We start from the raw sequence: 25,311 nt of genomic DNA, 5'->3' as shown, positions 1-25,311 counted from the left end.
CATCAGCTTTGATGCAGCGGCAATCACACAGCCTCGCTTGTTACGAACAACTGAGCGGAACGCTGTCCTTCAATGGCTTTGCAATCAGACCACTGGGTGTCCTGAGGCCTGGGAGGATAAAGGAGGGGCCCTTTCTCCTGTCCCCCTCCCTCCCCAGGGTCACGGTACACTGAGCAAGAGGAGTCTCCGGGCTTGGGTGCCTCTAAGACATGGGATTGTCCATTCTTGGTAAAAAGTTGTAGCTAATCACTCAACTACACAGCACTCCAGAGGGACAAACCAGTGCATGCAGCTGAGTGACTGCACCCAACAGAGCTCTGTAAGGAAGAGACCAATAAGACGGAATGCGCTTGTATAAGTACCAGACCATCAGTCATTAAATACCGTAGCTGTTACCTGAATAGCACTGCGAAGAGAAGGCCAACATCAAACAGATTTAATGAGAAACACCTAGCCACATTTAATCCAGCTCAGGTTGGTGGCCAGCCATCAAAAGTCACTCCGATCCAACGGCTCTTCCAGGGCCTGTGTGAGAGGAATTTGGGGGCCTGCGCCCCACTCTCCAGGGACTACGGTTGTCAATTCTTGCGAAAGTTGGAGTTTTTCTTAAAACTCCAGCTCCTGGAATGGAGAAAAGCGTGAGAGTGGGGCCTGAGCAATTCTGTCAGAAACTAGGAGACAAAACGAGAACCTGACATCTGTCATTTAAAAAAAACCAAAAACACCACCAATCTTGTGGTTTTTAAGCCAGTTTCATGGGGGCCTCTCATGGTTTTTGGATGCTCAGGGTTGGGGAGACCCAAGTAGAACTAATTGGCCTGCTCGTTGGTAATATTAGAAAAGGCCAGGACTGGATGGGCCATGGAGACTGGACTCCCCTTCAGGGGAAGCGCCTTGTATAAGGTAGGAGGAGGGGAAGCATGGCATGCCCCTGCCCACCCTGTGCTCCATCCATCTGGCCTATTTCACCAGTGTTCAAACACACACTCTTTCAGCCACATGAGTGAAATGCACATGGCTGAAATGGGGCACAAACCAGCCAGCATTAAATCAAAGGATGGATCCTTACTACCGTGCAGACCTTGGGACAGGCAGGGGGTATCCAGTGGGTCAGGGGACTGACGCCTACTATCTTGAAGGCAGGAGGGACCATCCCTGGCTGGGATGATTTAGCTGGGGATTGGTCCTGCTTTGAGCAGGGGGTTGGACTAGATGACCTCCTGAGGTCCCTTCCAACCCTGATATTCTATGATCTCTAATATTTTTTGAAATCCTTTTGATGGCAAGGAAAATCTCTCATCCCCAGAGTGGAGGCTGTGGAGACATTCAGGGCCAAATCCTGACGTCCTTACTACAGTCTCCCACATGTTGGCTTCATCTCCATCCGTCTCATGTGACACTGTACAAAGGGAAAACATGATCTAATGCAACGAGAGTCTTTACCCACACAGGACTGGGAACCGAACACCTGGGGGCCACGTTAGAGCAAACCACCTCAGAGGGCGGAAACCACATACAGAGGGTTGTGGTGAGCTCCATCACTGGCAGTTTTTCTAAGGGAGGCGCTCTAGTTCAATGAGGGGTTAATTGTGCAAAGGCCAACGGCCAGCGATGCGGCTCAGACTCGATGATCACAGTGGTCCCTTCTGGCCGTAGGAGCTACGATTCTATAAACAGCCATGGTCTCCAGACAAAAAGGTAGAGCGCCAGTCAGTCCATTTTGCTGCCAGTGGGATCCAGGTACATCCCTGGTGTAACACTGAAGCCAGTGGAATTCCACCAGAGATGGATTGAACCCATGGAAGTAAATAGCCAATGGGATGAGATGGAACCTCACTTTCCTGGTGGGTCTAGAGGGATTGTCCCCCTCATTCCTTTCTGGGCCTTAAATGGGGAGAGAGTTTGAAGAGCTCGGATTGCTTGAATGAATAGCTCTCTCCATACCCTGCAGGTAAATGCTCCCAGAGGGGGAAAAAACTATAGGACTCCAGCTTGAAACTGAAGGACAGAAGTTTAAAAACCTCCTCTGAGCAGAAATTCTCCATGTGAAACCTGGTCAGTGAGAAAACTAGGCCGGGAAGTGAGTTGAAGGGGATATTAGAAATAAAGGACGTGAGCAGGGATGAAGGGAGAGTTAGAACCGTATGTGTGAGACAGGCTGGCTTTGGAGAAATGGTCACGGCTGCAGAATTCAAGTTTCTAATGTGGCAATAGAGAAAGAACATGCAGTTCAGTGTCCAAGTCCCAGGTCTTCAATGACGAAAAGCCTGGCAGTCACTTGGGATGTTACCGTCTCCCGGGGGAAAGCCCGTCCCTGGAGACAGTGATCTGACCACACTCTAGGAAACAGGAAATGCACTGAATGGAATCACCCTTCCCCAGGCCCAAAGAGACCGACTGCAGAGGACCCCAGGTGTCCTTCCCGTCAACGAGCGTTAACAAGATGGTGCTGCCCCTAACTGTGCAGAGTTTTCAGCAGTCATGCACTGAATTAGCTTCCAGAGGGCACCAAATGGTGAGCCACAGCAAGACTGGCAGCTCGGCCAGCCGCCAGCCCTCAATAACCACCCCCAGGAGACTGTTCTGCTACCCAGGATCAAAGGGGCTCAGGTCCACGAGCGCCCACATCCAGAGTACCTGCTCAGCTATCCAGACTGGCTGACATTGCCTTGTACGTCCCAACCCCTCCCTGCCAAACTGACTGGAGACAGAGCCCTGGGGAGAGCCCGCAGGGCTGGGGAGAGGCTGGACCTTTCAGACTTATCTGCTGACAGGTGACCTCCTAATGATGCCGAGTAAAAGAAGCCATTATGAGCCCTCCTGCCGCTCCCTCCCCATTGTTACCCCCTTTCTCTATAAAACAAATAGAGTGACTGCCTCTGCCAGCCTGTTGTAATGACTCTGCTGCGGAGAAGTTTAATATTCCCCCGTGAATAGCACATACAAGGACTCCTGCAGCTCCGCGTGAATTCTGCGGGGCAAGGCAGACAAGTGAGTGGCAGGTGGGACAATAGGAAGGGACTGACTAATCCCCTGGGGCCTGAGGCACCTGCACTCCAGCCAGGCCAGGATTAAAGAGCAAGCAAGGCAGACAATCAAAAGATCAGAGGCTTCTTTCAAATGGCCTTGAAATAGGATTTTCTTAAAATGATAAGGGCAGGGGTGGAAAGATAATCTAGTGGGGGAACCGTTACTAGCCGGACAAATGCATACAGTACCTGTCGCCTTCTGGCGTACCTTAAATATTCCCAAAAGAGAGAGAGAGACCAGAGAATTGCAATTGCTTAATATGAAGCAGCATCCTTCATAGATTTGGCATTTCTTTGCTCTTCGAGCCCATCAGCAGCTGGAGGCCAGGGCTGGGTTATTACAGATGGGAGCTGATGTTTTGCGGCACCTAAGGATTAATATAGTTATAGATTCATAGGACTTTAGGTCCCAAAGGTGACCATTGGGATCACGTAGTCTGACCTCCTGCACATTGCAGACCACAAACCTCACCCTGCCCCCCATAACAGACCCTAACCTCTGGCTGAGTTACTGAAGTCTTCAAATCATGGGTTAAAGACTTCAAAGTTACAGAGAATCCACCATTTACTCTAGTTTAAACCTGCAAGTGACCCGTGCCCCATGCTGCAGAGGAAGGTGAACCCCCCGCCCCAGGTCTCTGCCAATCTGACCTGGGGGAAAATTCCTTCCCAACCCCAAATATGTTGATCAGTTAGACCCTGAGCATGTGGGCAAGACTCACCAGCCAGACACTCGGGAAAGAATTTGGTGAAGTAACTCAGATCCCTCCCCAGCTAGTGTCCTGGCTCCGGCTGGTGGCATAGGCAATCTCCTCATTATCCCCTCCATAAGCTTATCACGCTCAGTCTTGAAGTCAGTTAGGTTTTTTGCCCCCATTGCTCCCCAGGGAAGCAACTCCCCAGAACTTCACTTCTCAGATGGTTAGAAACCTACGTCTAATTTTAAGCCTAAACTTGATGGCCAGTTTACATCCATTTGTTCTTGTGTCCACACTGATGCCTAACTTATATAACTCCTCCTGTCCCTGGTATTTATCCCTGTGATGTATTTAGAGACAGCAATCCTCGTTCTCCTTGGCCTTCATTTGGTTAGGCTAAATGAGCCAAGCTCTTTTGAGTCTCCTCTCCTAAGGTAGGTTTTGCATTCCGCAGATCATCCTAATCGCCCTTCTCTGCGCCTGATCCTGTTTGAAGATTTGTAGGCCCCTGCTTTCAGCCTGGAAAATACAGAGGCTAAAGGAAAAGCATAGGAAGCCTTTTCTTGCACACAAATCTCAAGAACAGCTGGGCTTTACCATATGACACGATCAGGTTGGCTAAGCCTCTGAAAACTAGGATCATTAAAAAAAATTCCATGCAAAACCAAACCTGTGATCAGTCAAGTTAAATCATTCAAATCAGGAAATATGAAAGTTTATGGAATTGAGTGAAACATCATCTCCTCACATGCAGGAACAACCATACAAGCTGGAGTTACATGATCAGACAGACAGTCTGTTTTCTACAGCCCTAGAGACACACCTAGCACTGTGTAGTATTTTCATTTCAGTACATATAAACCATTGCTATGGGAAGTCTACACAAACATTTTAGCACCACACTAGAGAAGCAATGCAGTAAGAGAGGGCCAGTGAACTTGTGTTGTCATAAACATGCAGTTATTGAAAGAGTTCATCAACCCACTTATGCTTCACTGATACGGTTATTCTAATGCAATTAAATATTTAGTATTTGGGAGATAAAACATACATGCTTATGGAAAAAGACAATCATCTTTTCATTTTAACTTGCAATGTTAGAAATAGTTTCTTTAATTTTGCATGACTTGAAAATGAAACCTATTTTAAAATATCTGAAAGTACACCCAAATAGATTTGCATGGTAAAATACTCTGTATATAGAACACAGTCCAGAAGACCAATTGGATAATCATTAACCTAGCAAGACATTTTAGCAAAGTTATACAAGATTATTTCTCTAAGAGTTTGCAGAAAGATTGCAATAAGAAATTTTCTTTTACAAATGTACCGGTACTCGGAGAAAAAGTAAAATAAGATACATACAACTTAATACACATAGCTTGCAAATTAGGGTTGGAGAGTAAACTGAACCAATGACAGGTTTCAGAGTAGCAGCCGTGTTAGTCTGTATTCTCAAAAAGAAAAGGAGGACTTGTGGCACGTTAGGGACTAACCAATGAAAAGGTCTGTCACTAAAGCTATATTATGGGAGTTGATTTAGTGGAGGAATGAAAATACACATTAAAAGATGCTCCACATCTGTCTGTATCCAAGGTTGTCGGAAAGTGTGTTTGAGAGGAGGTCTGAGAGCATTCAAAGACTGATTGTAAGGCCATGAGCACAAAAAGGCAGAAGTAAAGTTCAAGTTAAACTTTGCGGCCTGAATTTTCAGGTCCTAACGGTGTCACCTCAGAAAGCCACAACTTCAATTTCTTCTTAAAACTATTAGAAATCCCAGCTCCTGATGCAGGACCTTCAACATAGTATTTTCTGAAATTAAAAATATTAAGTGTTTTCATAAAGGTTTTTCTGCTCTTTCTGGCAGAGTCTTTTCAGCAATGGAGAAAAATGACTGACAATGGGGGAAGCCGACTCTACCTAGAGTGCTGAAAAATGCACAAACCCACTGAAAAAGCAGCATGACCCTCCCCCCCTAATTTTTTCGTTGGAGCTAGCTCAGATGCTGCGTGTAACTGAAGCAGGCAGAGTTTTCAGAGAAGTGATTTTCAAGTGGAAGCTGTCTCTAACTTTGCATTAATTTATCGTTTGTCTGGAACACTTCCCCTCACCCCCAGCCCCGAACTCCTCAACTGTCTCCCATTTCCCCACCTTTAGTCCAACTAGACCCCCAACCTGTTCAACACCAACAGCCGCCTGTCTCTGCGAATCAAAAACCCCAAACAATCCCACCCCTCCGGTCACCTGGTAAACCTTTAATATGAAGAAGGTGGTTTACAAACCCAGGGCCTGCTTGCCAGAGGTGTGAGCAACTGCAGCTCCCAGAGACTTTGAATGAAGTTGTAGATGCTCAGCTCTTCTGATCAGTGTCCCCCCCCCCCCCGCGACTTGCGCCAGCCTCCCCCCCTTCTCTTTTGTCACTCTCCACGTTGTAGAATGTCGGGCAAGGACAGTCTCTGGCACCCGATGGGTGCATACACATGTATGTAACGCTCAAGGGCAGCCAATGGCTAGTGAACTACAGTGGCCAATTCCAGTCTGGAAGGCATCTTGCATTTTTCACCCATCACAGCCCTTTGTTCCTGGTTGTTAAAGAAAGGGGGAATAAAGAGGAAGGATGGAGCCACTTGTGGGTCACAGTTTAACCAGGCATCTCTTACAGAGGACCGGAAGGGGGGGAGGTGTGAAAGGAAGCAGTCTCATGGCCAGAGCACCACCTTGGGGATAAAACCCAGGTTCTCGCTCCAACTCTCGCCCCATCCTTAGCCAAGGTGTTTAACCCACACAGGCCTGGCTGGGTTGTTTAGGGCTCACCTGCAAAGCAGTTGCAGCTCTCCCCGTTTGGAAGGGCAGATTATGTAGGATCCCCTCAGACCACTATTGGTTCCATCTCCACAGCCTAGAAAAAGATCCTAAAGAACGAGCCAAAGCCCAACACCCATTTCATCAACTCCTCATGCCAAGCGCAATATCCTTCAACCACCAAGCCCTTCGATCCACAGCAGTCACCTTAAACACCTCTCCTGGCACAGAGCAACCCAGAGGGAGCACCGGTTGGGCCAGACTAAAGTTCCATGGAGTCAGCATCCCACAGGCTTTAAGCTGCCCGTCCCAGCCAGAAAGGTGGTTACACAGGGTGAAACACCCATGAGAGGTCATGGGAGGCCCCACTGGCTCGCCCTTCCTTCTGCAGCCAAGTCACAGGGTGCATGGGCACGCACTCCACTGAGGTAGTAGGCAAAGGTGGCACCAACTGCACGGACATTTGAAGAAGCGTGATCTAATGCCACAGGAAAGCACATGGAAGTTACTGCGGGTCCTGTGCCAATCAGCTTTGCATTTGGTTTCACACTGGTCTGTTTCATTGTCATGAGGTTTTGTAGCAAAAAGGCCTGAACGCCTGGAAGACATCAGAAGGATATTTGAGACTTGGCCTTCCAGGCCTCGCCCAGCGCCATAGGGGGTCATGGGAGAAATTCATTCTGCTAAAAGCAGCAGCAGTGAAACAGTTAACTTGGACCTTTAGATCTTCTTTCGGTTTCCAAGTTAACTTCCATTGAGATGAAGGGGGCAATTCACACACGTGCTCTTAAGCTCAGAGGCTGGAGAGTCACGAAGAAAGCACTGCCTCAGTTCACACCTGTGGTTTCCAAGTTCTTTGCAAGCATGGGAAGACATTTAAAGTTAAAGACAGAGGCTTGATTGTGAAGCACCTTACAGCAGATTCCACAACCACAGAACCCCGCGCCATAGACAAAGATTGAGCCTTGAGAAAAGAATTGGACGAAGCATTGGAGAAGCCTTTGTGGTAGGGTTTTTGCTGCCCTAGGCAAAGCGTGTGCCTCTTCTAGACTCCTGGGTCCAATTTGCAAGGGTGCTGAGCACCCCCAATTCCCACTGAGAACTAAACTCTAGACTTTTCTGGCTGCTCTACCCAGCTGCCTGCCTGTGGAGGGCTGATATGGAGAAGGAGAATCTCCAATTTATAACCCAACACGTTAAATTGCTCCTGCACTAAGTGTCCCTCTCACTGATGACCATGCAACAATAATGGAAGACAACTGCTGAACTTGGTAACATTTCAAGCACTTTAGCCTTCCAGGACACCAGACTGCTGATGAAAAACCAGCTTTGCAGGCGCCATCTTAATGACAGGCCGAATTTCAAAGGCTTGCAAACTCTCTCTTTTGCTGCCCCACCCCCTCAATAAAAGGTTGCATCAGAAGGATATTTTTCCATAATTTATAGTATGGGCATTTCACTGGGGAGACTTGCTAATCTGTACTTACAGATACATTTAAGAAAATGCATCCTCCCACAATCCTGCGCCATTTATGGCTCTTGGCACAATCCGCAATACTCAGTCTTCAATTAATGGACACCTTAGGGTTCATTATCACACAATTGCTCCCTGTGAACCATGCCAAATGCTGTTTTGGCACAGAGCTTGGAAGATGAATTAGAAGGAAGTCTTCTCGGTAATGCCCTCTCCCCAATTCCCATTCCCATCATCAGTGTTTATGCCCTCCTCCTGCAGTCTCCCTCCCCCCCCTTTCCAAGTGGCTTTTACTATTCCATCTTTCAATGTCTCTCTTGATTCTCTGGAGGTGTATTTAAAGATGCTATAGTCTCTCTTCTTCCGGCTCTCAACACGCCTCCGCGTCACTGCTTTACAGATGGGATCTCTTTCTACTCCCCCAAATCCTTGCCAGCTCTGCTACAGATGCCTGGGTGCTTGAGAGGGCAATTGGGTGGACAAAGTTTTATTTAAGTTGTGGGGCATGAACCTCATATAAAAAATGGATTTCTCTCAAGTGATTCAGCCCAGTCTGAGTTGGCTGCAGCTAGAGAAAGTTTCCCTTCCCAGGAGATTCCTGAGGGGGAAGGAGAGGTCGTTCAATGGTTAATGTACATTGCTATCCCATAATATACATTATGCCCAGGGACTCAAACTCCTTTCCACCTTTTTGTAAGGGAGGGCTGCCTTGCTCCAACGACTGGGTGCCGAGGAGCGACACTTCCAGGATCGCAAGTGTAAGCCAAAGTATTCTACTTCCTACCACGAAGGACAAAGTTTTGGGAGAAGAATAACAGGTTCAGGAGATTATAAAACCAAGCTCTGCTAATGCACTAACAAGCAATAAACGTGTTTACGCAGGTGTAGACAAACCTTCTGTATCATTCCTGTTTATAGAAAACTTCCCTTTATTAAATAGATCTCTGTGGCCACAGAAATTTACATTTAGAGTACCGTATATTGGAACTCCGTGTCCCATGATTTCAAAAGACATCCCTGTGACATTAAGAGTTTGACTGGAATTAAAGCTCTCAAGTCAACCTAATGGAGTTATCCAAAACCATTAACATGAAATCATTGGAGCTAAGTTGCTGTGATCTGCGCCAGGTATGCAGGCAGAGATGGAGCTCTTGAGGTAAAAGCAGCTAGCCCATGCTCACTAGTTCCAGAGGAGAGTGAGCAAACTGAGGAAAGCAGACTAAAAATACTTCACCCACAAGACATCTTGTGGAAATTTTATTATATAGAGTGTAAAATGCAACTGTCAGTCAAATAAAAGGAACACGTTTTTAACATCATGCTCAACATTATCCAATGGCGTTTCTTTATAGTTAGACATTTCAAGCATTATAAGGAAAAAATAAGGAAAGAACCCAAGAACAGTAACTTCAGTACATTTCAAAACGGAATGTCCCGCAGGTCAATTAAAAATGCAAGAAAAAATAGCTTCAATTCCGTTTTTTCCTTTAAAAATACACTGTTATCTGTACAAGAAACACTACAGTAAACATTGGAAATCATAGTATCCCTTTTATTAAATCAAAACTATTTAGCGCATACCGTGGTTAATACTAGATTCATTTATTTCTCTAGGTAATTTGACAAATATTAGATAAGAAAATATTTAAAAAGAAAACTGAAAAAAGCAAAAAACACCTTGGAATTAAAAAATAGTTACTACTTTTTATATGGTTTAATGTTCCACAGTGTTTGTTAAAGGTACGAATAGCAGATTCATTTTAATATTAAAAATAACAGTATTTATATTTCTGAGAGCATAGAGGAAGGGTTTTTTTTGTTTTTTTTTTTTAAACAAGCTTGGAGGTCTTAGATACATAAATGCAACCAGCAATGGAGACATGAAAAAATGGATTGCTAAAAAAATTAACACATTTTTATATTACCCTTTAGAACTCTAGAAATTATACAAACCCTACAAAAACACCTCCCCCCCACACTTGCCTGACAGCAAAACAGTAAGTGTCTCAATACAGAATTCACATAATTCATTAATTACAATACATACCATAGTTCAGTTTTTTAAAAAATGCAATAAAATCAAAAAGACAGCCAAGATACAAGAAATTAGAAGTAAAACATTTAATGAATTTACATATTTAAGAATATTTAAATACTGTTTAAAATTTTTTTTTTTTTAGGATTTGTTACATACCACCTAAGACTTCCAAGCCACTCTTTCTGTTGCAACAGAAAAGATTGAAAACTAAAAAGAAAAAAAAAAAACACACAAAAAACCACATGTTGAAATGTCACAGCTCTGGGGTGCGTTTTGGTGCCTGTAATTCTCTGGCTTCTTTCCAAAAAGAATCCCGGAGTTTTTATAAATTTGGAAACAAAAAATTACCAGCATGTCCATAAGTTTAGTACATTACTAATTGTTCCTGATTCTTAGAAAAGTTCAGTTTAGATTATCCTACAACTAGTGTTTCACAAACAAACAAAAGTCTTCATCAAAATGTTGCAAATCTAGAAACCTCTGTTACAAAAAGGTTTTCTTCCACAATGATTCCAAGAAAAAAAATTGCCACAAGGACATTGTTCTACTGCTCCTGCATAGAAAGAGAAAGAAACAAAGTCAGTTTAAGCCTACACTTAAAACTTATATTGACACAGCTTTGTAAGGCAAGGCTAACCCCCTGCCCCTCTTGACCAATACAGCTAGGTCAGCAAAACCTGAGCATAGATGCAGCTAGGCCTATAGACAAGTGCTTCTGTTGGCATAGCTACTGTTGTTCAGGGAGGTGGTCCTACCACTGACAGAAAAAGTCCTGACAGCATACTCGGTCTACACTGGGGGTTTACGCCAGCCTAGGCTCTGTAGCATAGACCCAGCCTTACTCAGCAGCAAATTCTAAAGTGATCTCCAGAAAACGCCTGCCCACCACATCTCCTGTTCTAACAAATGAAGATATGTACCACACAGGGATATCTGAGAAGTAAGTATCTGCAAGAACTCGGCCATACCACCTCTTATCCCTGAGCTTTCTTCCTGGGAGTCCATGCCCCTCAGGGAACTTTCTATTTCTTTCTCCACAGGCCCAGACTTTCCAAGAGAAGGCTGGAAGGGGACTCCCCTTAGTACTACATCTAGATCAGCCAGAAGGTAATTTAATTACACTAAATATTCCCTCCCACGGCATTTCCAGCAAGTCGGGGACCAGAGTGAGTATGCAGGTTCCTGCAGAACAGCGCACTGCACCATCAGTAATTTTATGGCCAAACATTTGTCTCTCTAAGAATTTGAGTTTCAGTGCTGATGAAAGGTGCCGGACAGCCATACCCACGAATTATCCAGACAATGGCAGTGCAAGCTTTTCCATACTGCCTATGAGCGTGCTTCTACCCAGACCTGGGGTGTGGGAGCATAACGCCTGGGTCTTAACATCTTTCTTTCCCTGCAAATAGTGCAAACAGAAGCACCGAGAGAGGTATCTGCCCACTAGCAAATTAACAGACCAGCAAGTCATTTCACCCTCATTACCATACACCCATCATATGCTAATAAACGATGGCTGGTAAAAGACTTCCAAGGGAACAATTCCCACTTTAATTTAATTCAGATTGACAAAAAGTGAGTTGAAGTTTGATGAAAATCTTCATGAAAGTTTTGTTGGATTTTTCAGCTGGCCACAGAGCTGGTAGAAAAATTATGAAATCCCAAGAAAGAAAGGATGAAGTTAGTTGAAAACCAATTTTCACAAACTAGTAATAACTTTTGGGCTCTGCTGGGCTCTATTAAAACCAGTGACTCAGTGATGAAGAGCTCTGCAACCCATTACCAAGACAGTAAGTAATCTAGCTCTTAGACTTGGATTTTAATAGGGAGTGCTGTTTTTAAAAGGATCAGCCATCTTCATAACTTGTATGTGTGAGGTTCATATACAGATCTTGCCAAATGCCAGAGACGCTCATCTTAGCCAGGCTAACTTTGCAGGCAACAGCTACTCCCGACCAAAGAAACTTTGATGGGGAGATCTAAAATGAATCCTACTCAAACTTCAACGGGAAAGATGACAACTGAACTGCAGGGCTTGAGTGACAGATAAGGTAGATATGGAATTAGCGACCATATACGCACAGTGCAATCACTCTTCCAACTATGTGTTTTCCTGTTCGAACACTAGAACTGCAGGCCAGCTTTTCTGAAGCATTTGTGTATTTTTGCAAACACCTAACCCACGCACAAGGATACCCAACATTCATGAAAGTCAAAGTCTGCATGTGGACGTGACCCTGCAAATTGGATGTGCACCCTGGTGCAAGGCTGGTACATCCATTAGCTCTGAAATGCAGAGATCATAGTAGCATGTGGATTGTGATGCAAGTGCCCACGAAAGCCCTCAGTTAGGTACTAAGCTTCCCATAAAGAGGCATAGTGGGTTGCAGTTAGCTGATTGCCCTCTTTGGTTGTGTCTCAGACAACAAGGCAGCTTTATTGCCTATCCCCATGGTGGGGCCTTCACCACCCTGGGGTAATGCTAAACTACACTAACCCCTCCGAAGAGCAACAGCAGCAGATGACAGAAATACAGACCTGGCTGTGGGCCTGAGCTTGCCCTAGTGTTTGCCCATAGTAGGCAGCCTGCTGTCTGTAATACTCTGCCCACGCCATTGTGTAGTCCGGCTGGGAACTTGCCTGAGAAGCAGCACTGGCGGCGTGACCTGAATGACGAAAAGGAAACACAGGTAGTCGAGCACCAGCAAGAGCAAGCAAACAAACATACACTTAGGATATTGTTTTATGATGTTTAAATACAGCAGACATCTGAAAATACAGCAGCAGCAACCACCTGCCATTTGGACAGAACAGGACACGTTTTAAGCAGACTTGCAGGTTATAGTTGGTGCGGCACTTTGAAAGCATAACAATTATTCCCATTGTTCAGGGGTACTTGGCTTTGAAATTGTGCTTGTTCATCCTTTGAGTCCTCCAGCTGAGGAACATCCAATAGCTCCAGAAGCTAGGGCATGAAAGATGCCAGAGTGGCATTCCTCTGAAATGTCAACGAGAAGACACCCCACCCCCCCAAAGTGTAGAGCTTTTCTTGTATCTCGGAGAGCCAATCCCACCCCACTTCAGGCCCTTTGTCAGTTCTTACGTTCAGGCACGGGTACATGTGCAAACATGTTCCTAATACAGTCCAACTTTTTGAGGTGCACCTGAAAGGGAACAAACAGTCCACTGTGGACTGCAGTTCATTGGCCTCACCTTGCCCTGAGATGGTGCAGTAACGAGCGAGACTTAAAGCTTTCTGTGGGAGAACTACACGCACCCTCGCCAACAGGAGGGCACAAAAAGGGATTTGTAAGGGAAGGGGACCTTGTAATGCAAGGGGGTGGAGAGAAGTTAATGGATTAGAGCTAACTCTGTTTATAACAAGAGTGGATTCATCTCCAGCAGCCCTGTTTCACTCACTCTGTTTTTTGTAATACTCCTCCCACGCCTTGCTGTAATCAGGCTGGCTGTTCTGCTGCTGGCTCTGTTGGCCTGTGCAAAGAGGACAACAATGGGCATGTCAATAAGGAACAGATGACAAGTCTCTAGCTAGTGAGATCTCCCCAACAGACAGCTCCTGGCTTTAAGTCTACTGCCCATGCCCTCAACATTCCTCTTCACACCTTGCTACAACAGGTGGGATTCTTCGCTTGGGAAGAGCTATTTTAAAGAGTAAGGATGCCTGCGTTGTCTCCATTTAAATCCTTTCCTCAGGGAGCAACACACTAGTCTCCTACCTGTGGTGACCAGCTGAAGCCAAATTGACTTTGCTGGACAAATAGTTAGCCAGCAGTGCAAGCCATCCTATGACATAACTGGCAACCTCTGGAGAATGTTTACTACCTGGTACTACAGGAGAACTGAAGGGCACTGGCAGAACCATGATGGAGGAGGAGGACTGAACAGCACTGGCTTGCGCCAGTGAGCAAGACTGCCTGTGTCCTTGGCAGTTAAATTCACATTCAAAAAAGGGGGACCTGGGATGGGAAAAAAAATGTTGACAACCCAGTTTCTGCCAAGCCACGCTCCGATGACAGAGCTTCCAAGGAACCAGCTTGAGATCACTATGCTGTTCTTTGTGTTTGTCTCAGAACAGACTCTGAGGGACTAGATTAGCCCCTGCTCGTTCGGTGAAAGCACACTGCAAAGAGCCATCACTTAGAATACCTAGTTTGCAGGGTCTGTTGACACCCTGCATCCACACACAACAGCTATCCCATGCACCTTACAGGTGCTTGGCACGCCAGCTGGTTGCAGTACTTGGGACGCAGTCTTTAGTTCAGTGTTAACTGAGCCTGTGCAGCCTATCCTGGTTTGGTCGAAGTGTGGCAAGGGAGCCGCAACCTCTGTAGCATGGCCAATGCCATCCCACAATTCTGTGCCTTGCATTTGGAAGCTATCCAAAAGACCTGCTTCCAGCAACAGTGATGCACACTGTGGAACAAGTTATTCCAGAAGTCCCAGAACACACCGGCGCTACCCTGTTGTAAGGCATATGCTGGCAATGAATGCAGACTGTTTTTGAAAACTGTGAAGACATGAAAGCTGGTGTCTCTGGCCAACAGAAGCCAGTCCAATAGAAGATTTTACCTCACCCCTACCTGGTCTCTCACAAGAGAGCCAATCATTTCATAAAACATTTCTGCAGCCACTTTAGTGAGAACATATGAACCCTCTGGGAAAAAAAAGTCAAACAATCCAATTAATGGGCTCAGCATGTCTAAGCTTCAACAAGGGGAGAAGCTAGCCACCTGGGCCCAGGGCACCCCCCCTTACCCATACCATTGTGGTTAATGCACAGGACCTGGAAAATCATGCGGCAGACTAACTAAAGAGCAATACAGACAATGTGCTAGTTAGAGAGCAAGGAAAGCCAGGCAGTCTAAAATGCATAAGCGCTACACGAAAGCCACTGCATGCATTAGACTGGTGGGTGAGGATGGGAGGCACAAAGAAAAAAAAATGGAAGCATGCTCTTCCTGGCCATCTAACTGCCTTCACTCTCCATACACAATTCTGGGTGCTGCCCTGCACTGCAACACAGGCTGGAGAGCGCTTTGAAGTGGCAGGGGTTGGGGGAAGGGTGAACATAATACACTGAAAGTGTGAATTGGGTGGAGGAAACAGGGCAGCAGTGTCCTGTCCAGGGGCATAAAAGCGGGTTAAAAGACTTGACCAAAGCTACAAGTCAAGACCTTTTCTTGCAGAGGTCAGGGCTGCCTTGACTGTCCACCTGCTAATGCCAACAAAGGACCTCCTTCAATGCCTTTTCTTCTAGGAGAATTACAGTCCGCAGTGGGCTGAAAGGACACGCCACTAAATACATTTCACGGCAAAATGTTTTACCCGGCCAGTTAATTTATTTAAGATGGGGGAGAAGTAATTAAAATCTAAATACATGTGTAGTGTTGGGGGGGGTCTGCCCCTCCTCTCACGACGGGGGCTGTGCTGGTGAAAGGGAAGAGGGGGGACATTCTAGAATTTGCTCATAGGAGGTCTGTTCTGAAGAGTGATTCATCTGGCTCTTTGACAATGCTGAGACCATGGAAACCAGGCTGTGACACTTGCTTTAGAACAGACTGGGAAGGAAATGGTCAGAAGCTGATTTTAGATAAAACTTTGTGTGTAAAAACAAGAAGATGTAGGAGACAGGTATTTACCTAGTTTCTTATAATAATCCTCCCACGCCTTGGTGAACTCCACCTGGCCTGACTGGGTACCATTGTGATCTGCAGCAGGAGAAGAAAGCAGTGAGGTCTGCTTAAAGCACAGCATTATCTTGTCTGTCCTCTCTCTTTACCAAGACTGCCTTCAGAGTGTGCCTGGCTATAAACAGGAACATGGAGCGTTCTAAGTGGATATGGAATGGAACAGCCAACATTCCCACCAGGTTTAAGAGCAGCGATGCAAGACATCTGACCCAGAGCACGGCAGGGGTGATACGGACCCCAGCTGGTGAAGGGTTTGTCCAAGGGTTTACAGTTTGGACACCTCAGGAGGCATTTGGGGGGTGGGGGAGGATGCATGCTTTTTCCATCCGTGTCTGGCTTGGTGTTTGTGCCATTGTGACTTCGGCATGCAAACAGGCCCCAAATCTGAACATCAGGGGCTGGTGGCAGGGTGGCCAACGAACAGCCTTCACTTATCCCATCGGCTCATAGCCCAAGTCTGCTGACCTTCAAGGCTGGTGCAAAACCCATTTCTCTTCTCAAACCTTTGCTTGAGGAAGGATGGGAGATGTACTGGAGGGTTATTTTAGGAGAGGATTCTTCCTTTGTAAATAATTGCTCTTGGAGAGCAAAGTTGGTACAGATTTTTTTTTGGTGGGGAAGGACTCCCCTTGTTCTCATGCAAAATAATAAGTTAATCGGGGAGGGGGTGTGTGTAAATGTACACACCCTCAGGCAAGTACAGCATGTTTCATAAATGTAAAAGGAAGCACACCCAAAGCCTTTTTACATGAAGGCAAAGATAAGAGCCTCCAGCATACAAGAATGGTGAAGAAGCCTGCCCGACGACTCCCCTGTCCTGGGATCTGAGCTAAGATATTAATGGTACCCCTCCCTGCGTCATTCAAGTAATGTTAGCAGGTTAGCAGAGTTGTATTAACTGCTTTCCCCATGCAGAAAAGAGTGTATTGTGGACACGGCGTTTGATCTTTCAGTCAGACAGTTATGACAGATTCTAAAACCCAGGACAGGCTCCCGGACCCAAAGCAAACTGAAAATAATTGCAAGCAACATATTTCTGGTGTTACAAAGTAAAGAAAACATTAGTTACCATTAGTACTTTACTATAATGCTACCTGGTGAAGGAGTACATTTGGGTGCTTGCATCACTCTATTTTATGCTACTTGAACTACATATCCACTGTAATTATCTACAATGCTTCCTAGACTGTATGTTCCTTGGGGCATAGACTGCCTTTGAAAGTGTCTGTACGGAGATTAGGACAATGGGCCCCTGTTCCCAAGTGGGGCCCCTTTACGCTATCGTAGCATATGTATTAGAAATGTTAAGTTAATGATGCACCATGGCAGGGGATTTCCATGAACAAGTTGCAGAATATTCAGAGTTATGGTTTCCATGGCACCAAATTTTAGTCTCTGATCTTGGAAATATGGATACAGCTGTACCTATAATCACTGTGCAGCTCTCCAGGTGGTATGTATAGCTGGAGTGCTACATCTTGAGCTGGTCTGCTAGTGGGAAACTGTATGCTACAGGCAGCAGCCAGTTTTCAGATTCTTATTTCTGAACCAAACTTAACACGTAAAAAGACGCTGGCCATTCCTGAGAAATTTGAAAGGCTTATTTTTAAAACTTAAATTATTCAAGTATTTAAAAACGTACAGAACGTTCTCTTAACACCTGAAATACCCCACATCATTCCAACACAGGTGAAGAGAACTGTATTGAGTTTCTGAACCGATTCACCTTTGGCTGAGGGAAGGCATAAGGAGTTTCTGAAAGTAGCCGCCTCTTGGTCTGAAAGTTTAGGCCTCTGTTGAGAGTTAAAGTGCAAACATCTCTACCAGAAGAGGAAAATATTAACTTTGGGATTGCTGACAAACTGAAGCTGGTGTCTGCATGGAACGACTGCTCCATGTATCGGAGTGACACGCAGCACAATGGCACTGCTGGAGCCACCTACACTAAGGAGGGCCTGTTGTTCTCCTAATCTGAACGGGTTGGGGGCTTAAACAATCAGGAGGTCAAACGCCGCCTGGCTCGGAGCAATAGCCGCTCGAAACAGGCACCTCGGCAGCACACTAGGTCCAGGACACAAACAGCTGCAGATCTGCTTTTCTGGCCTGCTGACTGGAGTGAAGGACAGAAGTTTTTGAACTCTGACCAACAATGAATTTGTACAACTTTATGTAGTTTCCTCTTAACCATGTGACCTACTTGTCTTGTTTAATTGGTAAGGCGCTGACTAATTCCCAGCATTTAACAGCTTGGGTGCTGGTCTGTACTTACAACCTTTCAGGGACATTTTATTCCAATAAGGGGGGGGGGGGTGTTCTTTGTCACAGGGAGGTGGAACTAGGACAGGAGCTAATCCTACCGTCTTCCTCCTTCCCATCCAACCCCCTCTCCTCTCCATTCATTCATTCCTACCAAAATCCCAACCTTTCCTTCAGGCTGCGAAACTAGTGGTGAGGGCAGCTCACATCGGGAGAGCAGGTGAATAGCAAAGAGAATCAGGGCAGTCAGGAGCAGAAAGGAGGTGGGCTGCTAATGACAGGCTGTGGCTAGTGGGAGGGAATGGTGCTGTCCAGTGCTCAGCTGGGGAAGGCAGGAGGAGAGAGAGTCTAGAGAGGTGGGAAGGGTCTTGTTAGGGGGGAGCAGGGAGGGAGTCCAAGCTCCTGCAGGAAAGAGGGGTGGATGCTTAAAACAAGCAGCTAACAGCAAAGAGCGATTTATAACAGGTTTTCTGTGCGCCTTCGATTTATGTTACACTACTATAATCAGGAGCATTGATCCCTTACTCCAGGGTGCACCTGCATGCACTTCTTTAATTGTGTAACTTCTTCTACCATCTTCCATACGAGTGGTCTCACGAGACCTGCAGCTGTGTACCTGTGTGGACTGCAGATTAACTTTTGACTTTTCTCAAACCAAAATGCTAACCACTTACTTGGGACTTGCTGTCCAGGCTGTTGCCACGTCTGGTAGGTGCTGCCCCAACCCTGTGTCATGAATGCCTGAGGACCACTGTGGATTATAATACCATACACTGAAGGAGATGGACAGGACATTTTCTTAATAGATCATATGCACAAAAACAGTAACAGCATCAAAATGATTATTAGGAGTCAGCAGCTGCTAAGGCAAGAATTAATGCAAAAATAGGGGGAACTCCTGACCGGTCCAATACTGGAGAAGAGAGCATGAAGGCCTTCCTTAAGTTACTATTAGTAGAGCTGAAAGGAGGGCACATCAAACCTCACTCAAACTTGAGGCCGACAGTATCTGTTGCTAATTTAAATTTCTTTCCACACCCTTGCCGCATTGATGGTGGGCGTTCTTAGATGTGGCAGGAACCGGCACCTCCAATTAGGAGCTTTCTAGAATTGGGCTTCAAAGCTTCATCTCACTCATCCTTGGATTTTGGAGTCTTCAGTCTGACTTTCTACAAGTTTTCACTTATTCTTAAACCTTCACGTCTCAATCTAAAATGTTCACATTCACGCTCTCTACGTTAGAGTCCAAAGGACTTGTGGAAACTTACTTTTGATGAGGTGTAGCAGGTGCTTGGCTGAAAGGATTTTGACCAAAACCGCCAGGTCCACCCATGCTGGTACCCTGTCACAGAATCCACAAACACTTAATGTTATAATCCCTTCCACCATTTTAAAAAACAAAAACAAAAACCCAGTCACTATGTGTAGAATAGTAAGAAAAGGGACTAGACAGCACAGGACATACCACAGAACCCATGGCACCAATTCGGAAAGTGTAAAATTCCCAAAAGTGCCTAAGTGAATTGGGAGCCCATTTTTGAAAACCACTTAGGCTCCTAAGTGTCTCACTGAAAGCCAATGGGACTTAGGAATGTATGAAAGTGTTTCACTATATGTACTCCAAGATCAAAAACTCTCTCGTCAAGGGATTCAGGATAAAGGCTGCTTTCTCAGTTTTACAAGGTCCCACTTCAGTATTTTCTCACCTCCCTTTACCCAAGTCTCACCTGACTAGGTTCTTTGGCCTGGTTCCATTACACTGCAACAGCCATGGCTTTGTTAACAGGTAGGTTAAGAGCCATCATAGAACCACTACTGTAACAGCAGTCTGTCCTGCCATCCCCTTTGTGCACTTCTGTAATCCCCAAGTAGCAACGTAACTCGGCCTTCTCCCCCAAATCTGATTTTAGACATCCTTCTGGTATCCCACAAGATCTCTTCTAGCAAAGCATTAGATCTTCCATCCATTACTGAGCAGACCACACTGGATTACTGAAGCAGGCTTCTGGGAGAAACATTCCAGGCTACAGTAAATCCATCCATATTAATCCAGGTCTACCGGAGGGCCAGTTCAGGCTTTTCAGGCTGTCTGCTTACAAGCAAGTTGTTTTGAAGCCAGACTATCAACACCACAAACACATAGCACAGAATACAGAAGTTTGTGCCCCTGCCTACCCGAACCTTTATCAGTAAAAGTAGTCAACGCCAATTAAAACCAATTCAGAAGCAATACCACATGACACTTACACCAACTTTCTCATCGATGAGATGTCTAGCAAGCTCAATCTGTTGGGGAACTCCTCTGATGGTGAATATCCGTACGCTAGGGTCCGTGTTGGGAGGTGGATTTCTTTGAAGCTCCACGTGGGCTCCTGACTGCTGGTTTATGCTCTTGATGTTCTCTCCACCTACAGAAAAGAGAAATCAAGGCATGAGAAGAGATAAACATAAAACTCATTATTTTTCATTTATATAGAGAGGATTATCACGATTTCAAAAGCTACGTCCTACAGCTGGAATAGATTTTCCCCATACCCTTGTGCCTGCCTTAAGTAGTGAAGGAAACACTATAGTGAATATAGTCATAATACTTTGGCTCACATCCCCACAACACCCCTCTCCATTTATTTATGAGTGCACCCAGAGACTGAGTCTTTGCTGCTACTTGCCAGACTTTTGCCTCTTACTGGGTCAGCCAATGGCACTTAACATCTGAAGAAGGGTATGTGCCATAGTGCCTTTGCACACTTTGCTGGGCTGCTAACCAAATTCAGTATTACGGGCACATATCTTGTGAATAATAGAGACCAACGACAAGGACTCTTCCTGCTAATTTACTATCATCTCTTACCCTTAGGGCCAGCTAATCAGTACAAATGCAGAAATTATTTTGCAAGAAAAGTAATGGAGACTGATACACTGTTATTCTTACTGACTTAAGGCTACATGTTCACTGCCGAAACAGGTGGTTGGTTTGTTTGACAGCAGGACAGTTAATGCGCATTACCTTTTTCTTCTTCTTCTTCTTCTTTTTTTTTTTTTTATAGCAGCGAGGACAAAGCCTGATAGTTTTCCTATAGTTATGCAATGTTCAAGAGGTGCTTTCCTTAAAATCCTACCAGCTCCTGCAGCCACTTCCCACTTGCAATGCAGCACAAATGGCTACACACACTTCTGGAACAATGCAAGGTTCAGTTGCCAGCCTGTCACTTCACAGCTAGAGTTCAGGCTTGTATACATGAGGAAATTAACCACAATAGCTACTCAAAACAGCTCCCCATGTGGACACTTATCACAGAATAAGAGTGTGTCCACATGGGGAATTATTCAGGCTTTAAATTCACAGCCTACCTTAATCTGAAATAACTTTCAAGTGTAGACATGTCCTTTAGGTGCATCTTTGGTGAATATATATGAACAGTGAACCAGCTCTCTCAGATAAGTGAGTCACAAGAGTACTCTTAGGCACGGTGGAGCTAATGAAATCTGGTTTGACTTGGTGAAAAAACTTGCAAGGTCTCAGTCTCTTAATGAAATTTGCTTAACAAAAGCTTCAGCCGATGTTACAATGGTTCGATTCTTCTTTTGGAATTTCACAGAACTTACAGATCAGCGCCACTCAACTGGAGAAAAGGGGGTGGGGGGGAGTTTTACAGCTCTGATTCCTACAGACCTAGATAAGGCCACTAGCTGAAACATACACTGCAATGGGGAGAAAAGGAAACTAATGAGCAATTGAGCAAAAAAGTTGATTAAAGTGTATCCATAAGTAGCTTCCCTGTTTTTGCCAGTGTTTCTGAAACCAGCCCTGAACACAACTTCAAGACAAAGTGCAGACATTGAGTACATTTGTTCATTTCATTGCAAAACTTGTGACCTTTTCAACATTCTATACCTCCTTTTGTGGGGGGAAGGGTCACCCCTAGGCAATTAACTCTTTCTAGATGCATTTTGGGGGATTAGAGACAAGTTTTTATGCCACATCCTTCTGTTTTGCCTGCAGATTACCCTGTGTAGCCAAATAAGAAATCATCCATTTCAGCTGTGATTTGGAAAGTTATGAGAGTTTTGAAACAAGAATTTTGTTTCATTTAACATGTTAGCATGTGTGCAAACCGAGAGGCTTGGGCCTGCTTGTGTGCTCACTAAGCTGCCATATGGAATGGAAGAAAGTTTTACACACTTTTAGCCTGCCTACTTTTGAGCGCATAGAAAGGAAGAGAACTTGGTTTCAGTGACAGATGCTAATGTGATCATCAAAGCAAAGCTATGTGTAACCTCTCCTGAGCTCTAAATATCTTCCCTTCTGACTTGGTATCCTTGCCCAGCTGTAAATGACCACAGTGTATTTAGTTTCAAATTGTTTCCATAATTAGCATTTCACATTTCATTATGCAAGTTACCAAGAGCAGAAATGTTTAGTAGAAGCTATTAATTGTGGGTCTGGTTCCCATCAGCTTCTTCTTTTACCATTCCACACCAAGTGAAGGCAGTTATCTCTAGGCTTGTTCACAAAAGGTTTTATGTTTGTTCCTCCTGCACATTCTTGGGTATCAGAATTCTTCCTGCCCCCCCTCTGACACACCAAAAGTTACTCTCCTCCCATTTGAAATCTCTTCTCACTATGCCTTTGGAGCATACAAATAAGATGAAGCAGCCAACATGATGCTGCAGTGTCAGAAGGAGTTCACCTTCCTTCATAATGAAGTCACCCGCTCGGCGCATGGTGGCTGTCTATAGACTTATTTGGCAGCTTGCTCCATTCTTCTACCTGACGGGGGGTAGAAATGATCCAGGAGTGGCCCCCCAGCTGGATGTGAAATTGTAAAGCAATTAATCAAACCTGCTAAAAGGCAGAGCTGACAAGAGCCGGGCCAGCCACGTTATCTGTCAATATTGCTGTATTTATCATGGAAATCCAGCGGGGCCCCTGAGAGGCTGCAGTTTGTTTCCAGGCACCAGCACACAGAAAAAGCACTTGACATTTGTATGGCTCTCCACTCCACCCTTCACCAAGTCTTTCAGACAAGAAAAGCTGCACCTACCCACCCCTAGAGGAAAAAAATCCAAACAACTTTCAGTGAGCCTTCCCTTTTCCTTATTAAGCCACAGAATGCTCACCATGCCCATGTGGAAAAGGCACTGGGGTCAGTTACTGTATGCACTGCAGATACAAAGCTTGTAACAATGCGGCCCGAATTCCTCTTCCACCTCTGACCCCCTCAAGGAAGTTTGTAAGGTAACAAGGAATACTGCAGTTACTAACGTCTACTCTTTTGTTGACATGATGCTTATGCATGTGTCAGCTTCGGATCCTGTAGAGGAAGGATGGTCCGAAGGTGAGGGACTAGCCTGGAACCCGAGTTCAGGTCCTTGCTCTGCCACAGACCTTCTGCGTGACCTTGGGCAAGCCACTCAGTCTCTCTGTGCCTCAGATTCCCAACACAACAATGGAGTTAACAGCATTGCCCTGCCTCACAGGATGTTTGTGAGGACAAACACACTAAACATTGTGAGGCCAGATAAGTACCTAAAATAGCCTAGATTACATGAAATTCAGTCTCCACCATGAACGACCCAATTCTAAAACAGCTTATTTTTAGATTCATTAAGTTACTTATAATTTTTTTCCGGTCAAAATAACTTTATTCCAACTTCTTTAATCCTAAACACACTGTGCCCCCAGGATTTTAAGGGTTACTTTACAGCTGTATGAACAACCAATAGAATTTACAGACATTGCTCTAGTGACCCCTGCTGTATTGATACATCGGTTTCCATTATATGGTTTGTTTTTTTTTTAAATTGGGGTTAGTAAGAAGCAAGCCAAGTCCCTACTCGGAGCTGCATTTCCCAGAGTCTTCCTTCACATCAGCCTCATGACTGTAGCGAACGACTGCAGAAAATGGTTAAAATATAATGAGAAGATTAAGTGATTTCTTCTCGGTCAGATACAGTATAGAATCTCATTCACATGGAAATTTTCTATTAAAGAGCCAACTTGGGACTCTGCTCTTAATTTCTCTGTAGACGCAGCCCCTAGGGTTTCACTGGCTGACCCATCTGGAAATTTAGCTTCAATACGCCAAGTGCCACAGGGCTAAACCCCTTATCCCTGGCCAGGCCTAGGTGTTTTAAGAGGATTCCTATTTGGCCATCCATAGGAAAGAGTATTAACCTTAGCAATAAGATCCCCTCTTCTTCCCACTGACATACAGGTGACAAAAGAGCAACAAATGCAGAAATAGTGGGCATGTGGGAAGAGAACTGACTGACACAGAAGGCTCTGAAAATGTGTCATATACATTTCTTATCCAAGACTCCCAGGAGATGCAGCTACAGCCATCACTCTCAAACAGATAAAAACGAACAATACAAGTGTAAATACCCCAATAGTACTAATTGTAAGTAAATATTACACAACTTCCAATGTTCAAAGCACTGTACAGTCAATAATCAATCCTCTGAAAGCCTCTGGTAAGCGGTCCCATTTTACTGATGGGGAAACGAAAGTACAATGGCTTACACCCACAATCACACAGCAAGACTCTGGCAGGGCCAGCATTAGAATTCAGGAGCTTCTTACACCTAACCCAGTGTTCACTCCCCCAGATCACAATGCTTATGTTAAAGAGACAACATTTCTATACATTGTTAGAACTCATATAAGTTACTTTTCTGTACTTTCTAATGGTTACTGGTAGCTACTGCAATAGTTAAAATAGCAATGGTAGTTTCCATTATTATATTTTACCACTTTTGCTTTTGAGAATAACTTTCCTTTGCTTGGTCTCTGTCCTGACAGGATTTTTTGTTGCAAGACTGAGCACAGTATCTTCAGCTTTTTCTGAATTATGAGGGAACAAAAGCACTTTTTGAATTGCTAATACATTTTCACTACTCTTGTGAATAGGGTTACAGCAAAAACTAAGTCTGAAACTGTTTAGAAAGCCTTAAGGAAACTCTCTCAAGGGTTTTATTGGGGGGGGGGGGAAAGAGGAGAAGGGGAAGAGATTGGGAACGGGGAGGTTTGAAGGGAATTAAATTTCAAAAACTGAACTTTCTTAAAGCAGTCAGCACGTTCACAACAGCATCTGAAAAGTCTTAATGAAGGCCAGTTCCTTTATGATTTTCACAGCATATGCATCCTGCCCACTGATAATTGGTATGGAGTGCTGGTACACTTCACAAGAGAAGCTAAATATCACTGGCACATGACAAAATCCCCTCAAAATCACATTAACACCAAGTGCAGAAGAAAATAGTAAGAAAGGAGAAAAACAAACAGTGCCTCTTCTCTTGA

At 44.9% G+C, this 25,311-nt stretch overlaps 1 protein-coding gene across 11 annotated transcripts in view; it reads right to left on the bottom strand.

Annotated features, from left to right (window-relative positions):
- Positions 1–9,707: 9,707 nt before the first annotated feature.
- FUBP3 (far upstream element binding protein 3) overlaps positions 9,708–25,311 on the bottom strand; it is a 55,632-nt gene continuing 40,028 nt past the window's right edge. For 3 of the 11 annotated variants that reach the window (XM_084649986.1, XM_084649990.1, XM_084649985.1), the window contains 7 exons: positions 20,256–20,416; positions 19,277–19,350; positions 18,683–18,759; positions 15,702–15,770; positions 13,462–13,533; positions 12,580–12,707; positions 9,709–10,594 (listed from right to left, as the gene is read on the bottom strand). In XM_084649986.1, coding sequence (XP_084506112.1) covers positions 10,586–10,594; positions 12,580–12,707; positions 13,462–13,533; positions 15,702–15,770; positions 18,683–18,759; positions 19,277–19,350; positions 20,256–20,416 — 590 coding nt within the window. In that variant the 3' untranslated portion in view covers positions 9,709–10,585. Of the gene's footprint in view, positions 10,595–12,579; positions 12,708–13,461; positions 13,534–15,701; positions 15,771–18,682; positions 18,760–19,276; positions 19,351–20,255; positions 20,417–25,311 lie in introns of all 11 variants that reach the window. The other 8 variants (XM_084649982.1, XM_084649989.1, XM_084649987.1 and 5 more) reach the window with 7 other exon arrangements.

The sequence above is a fragment of the Lepidochelys olivacea genome (assembly GCF_965140295.1).
Source record: "Lepidochelys olivacea isolate rLepOli2 genome assembly, chromosome: 16".
Classification (NCBI taxonomy): domain Eukaryota; kingdom Metazoa; phylum Chordata; order Testudines; family Cheloniidae; genus Lepidochelys; species Lepidochelys olivacea.
Note: the sequence above shows the minus strand (reverse complement) of the source record. Positions and strands in the feature narration are given on the sequence as shown.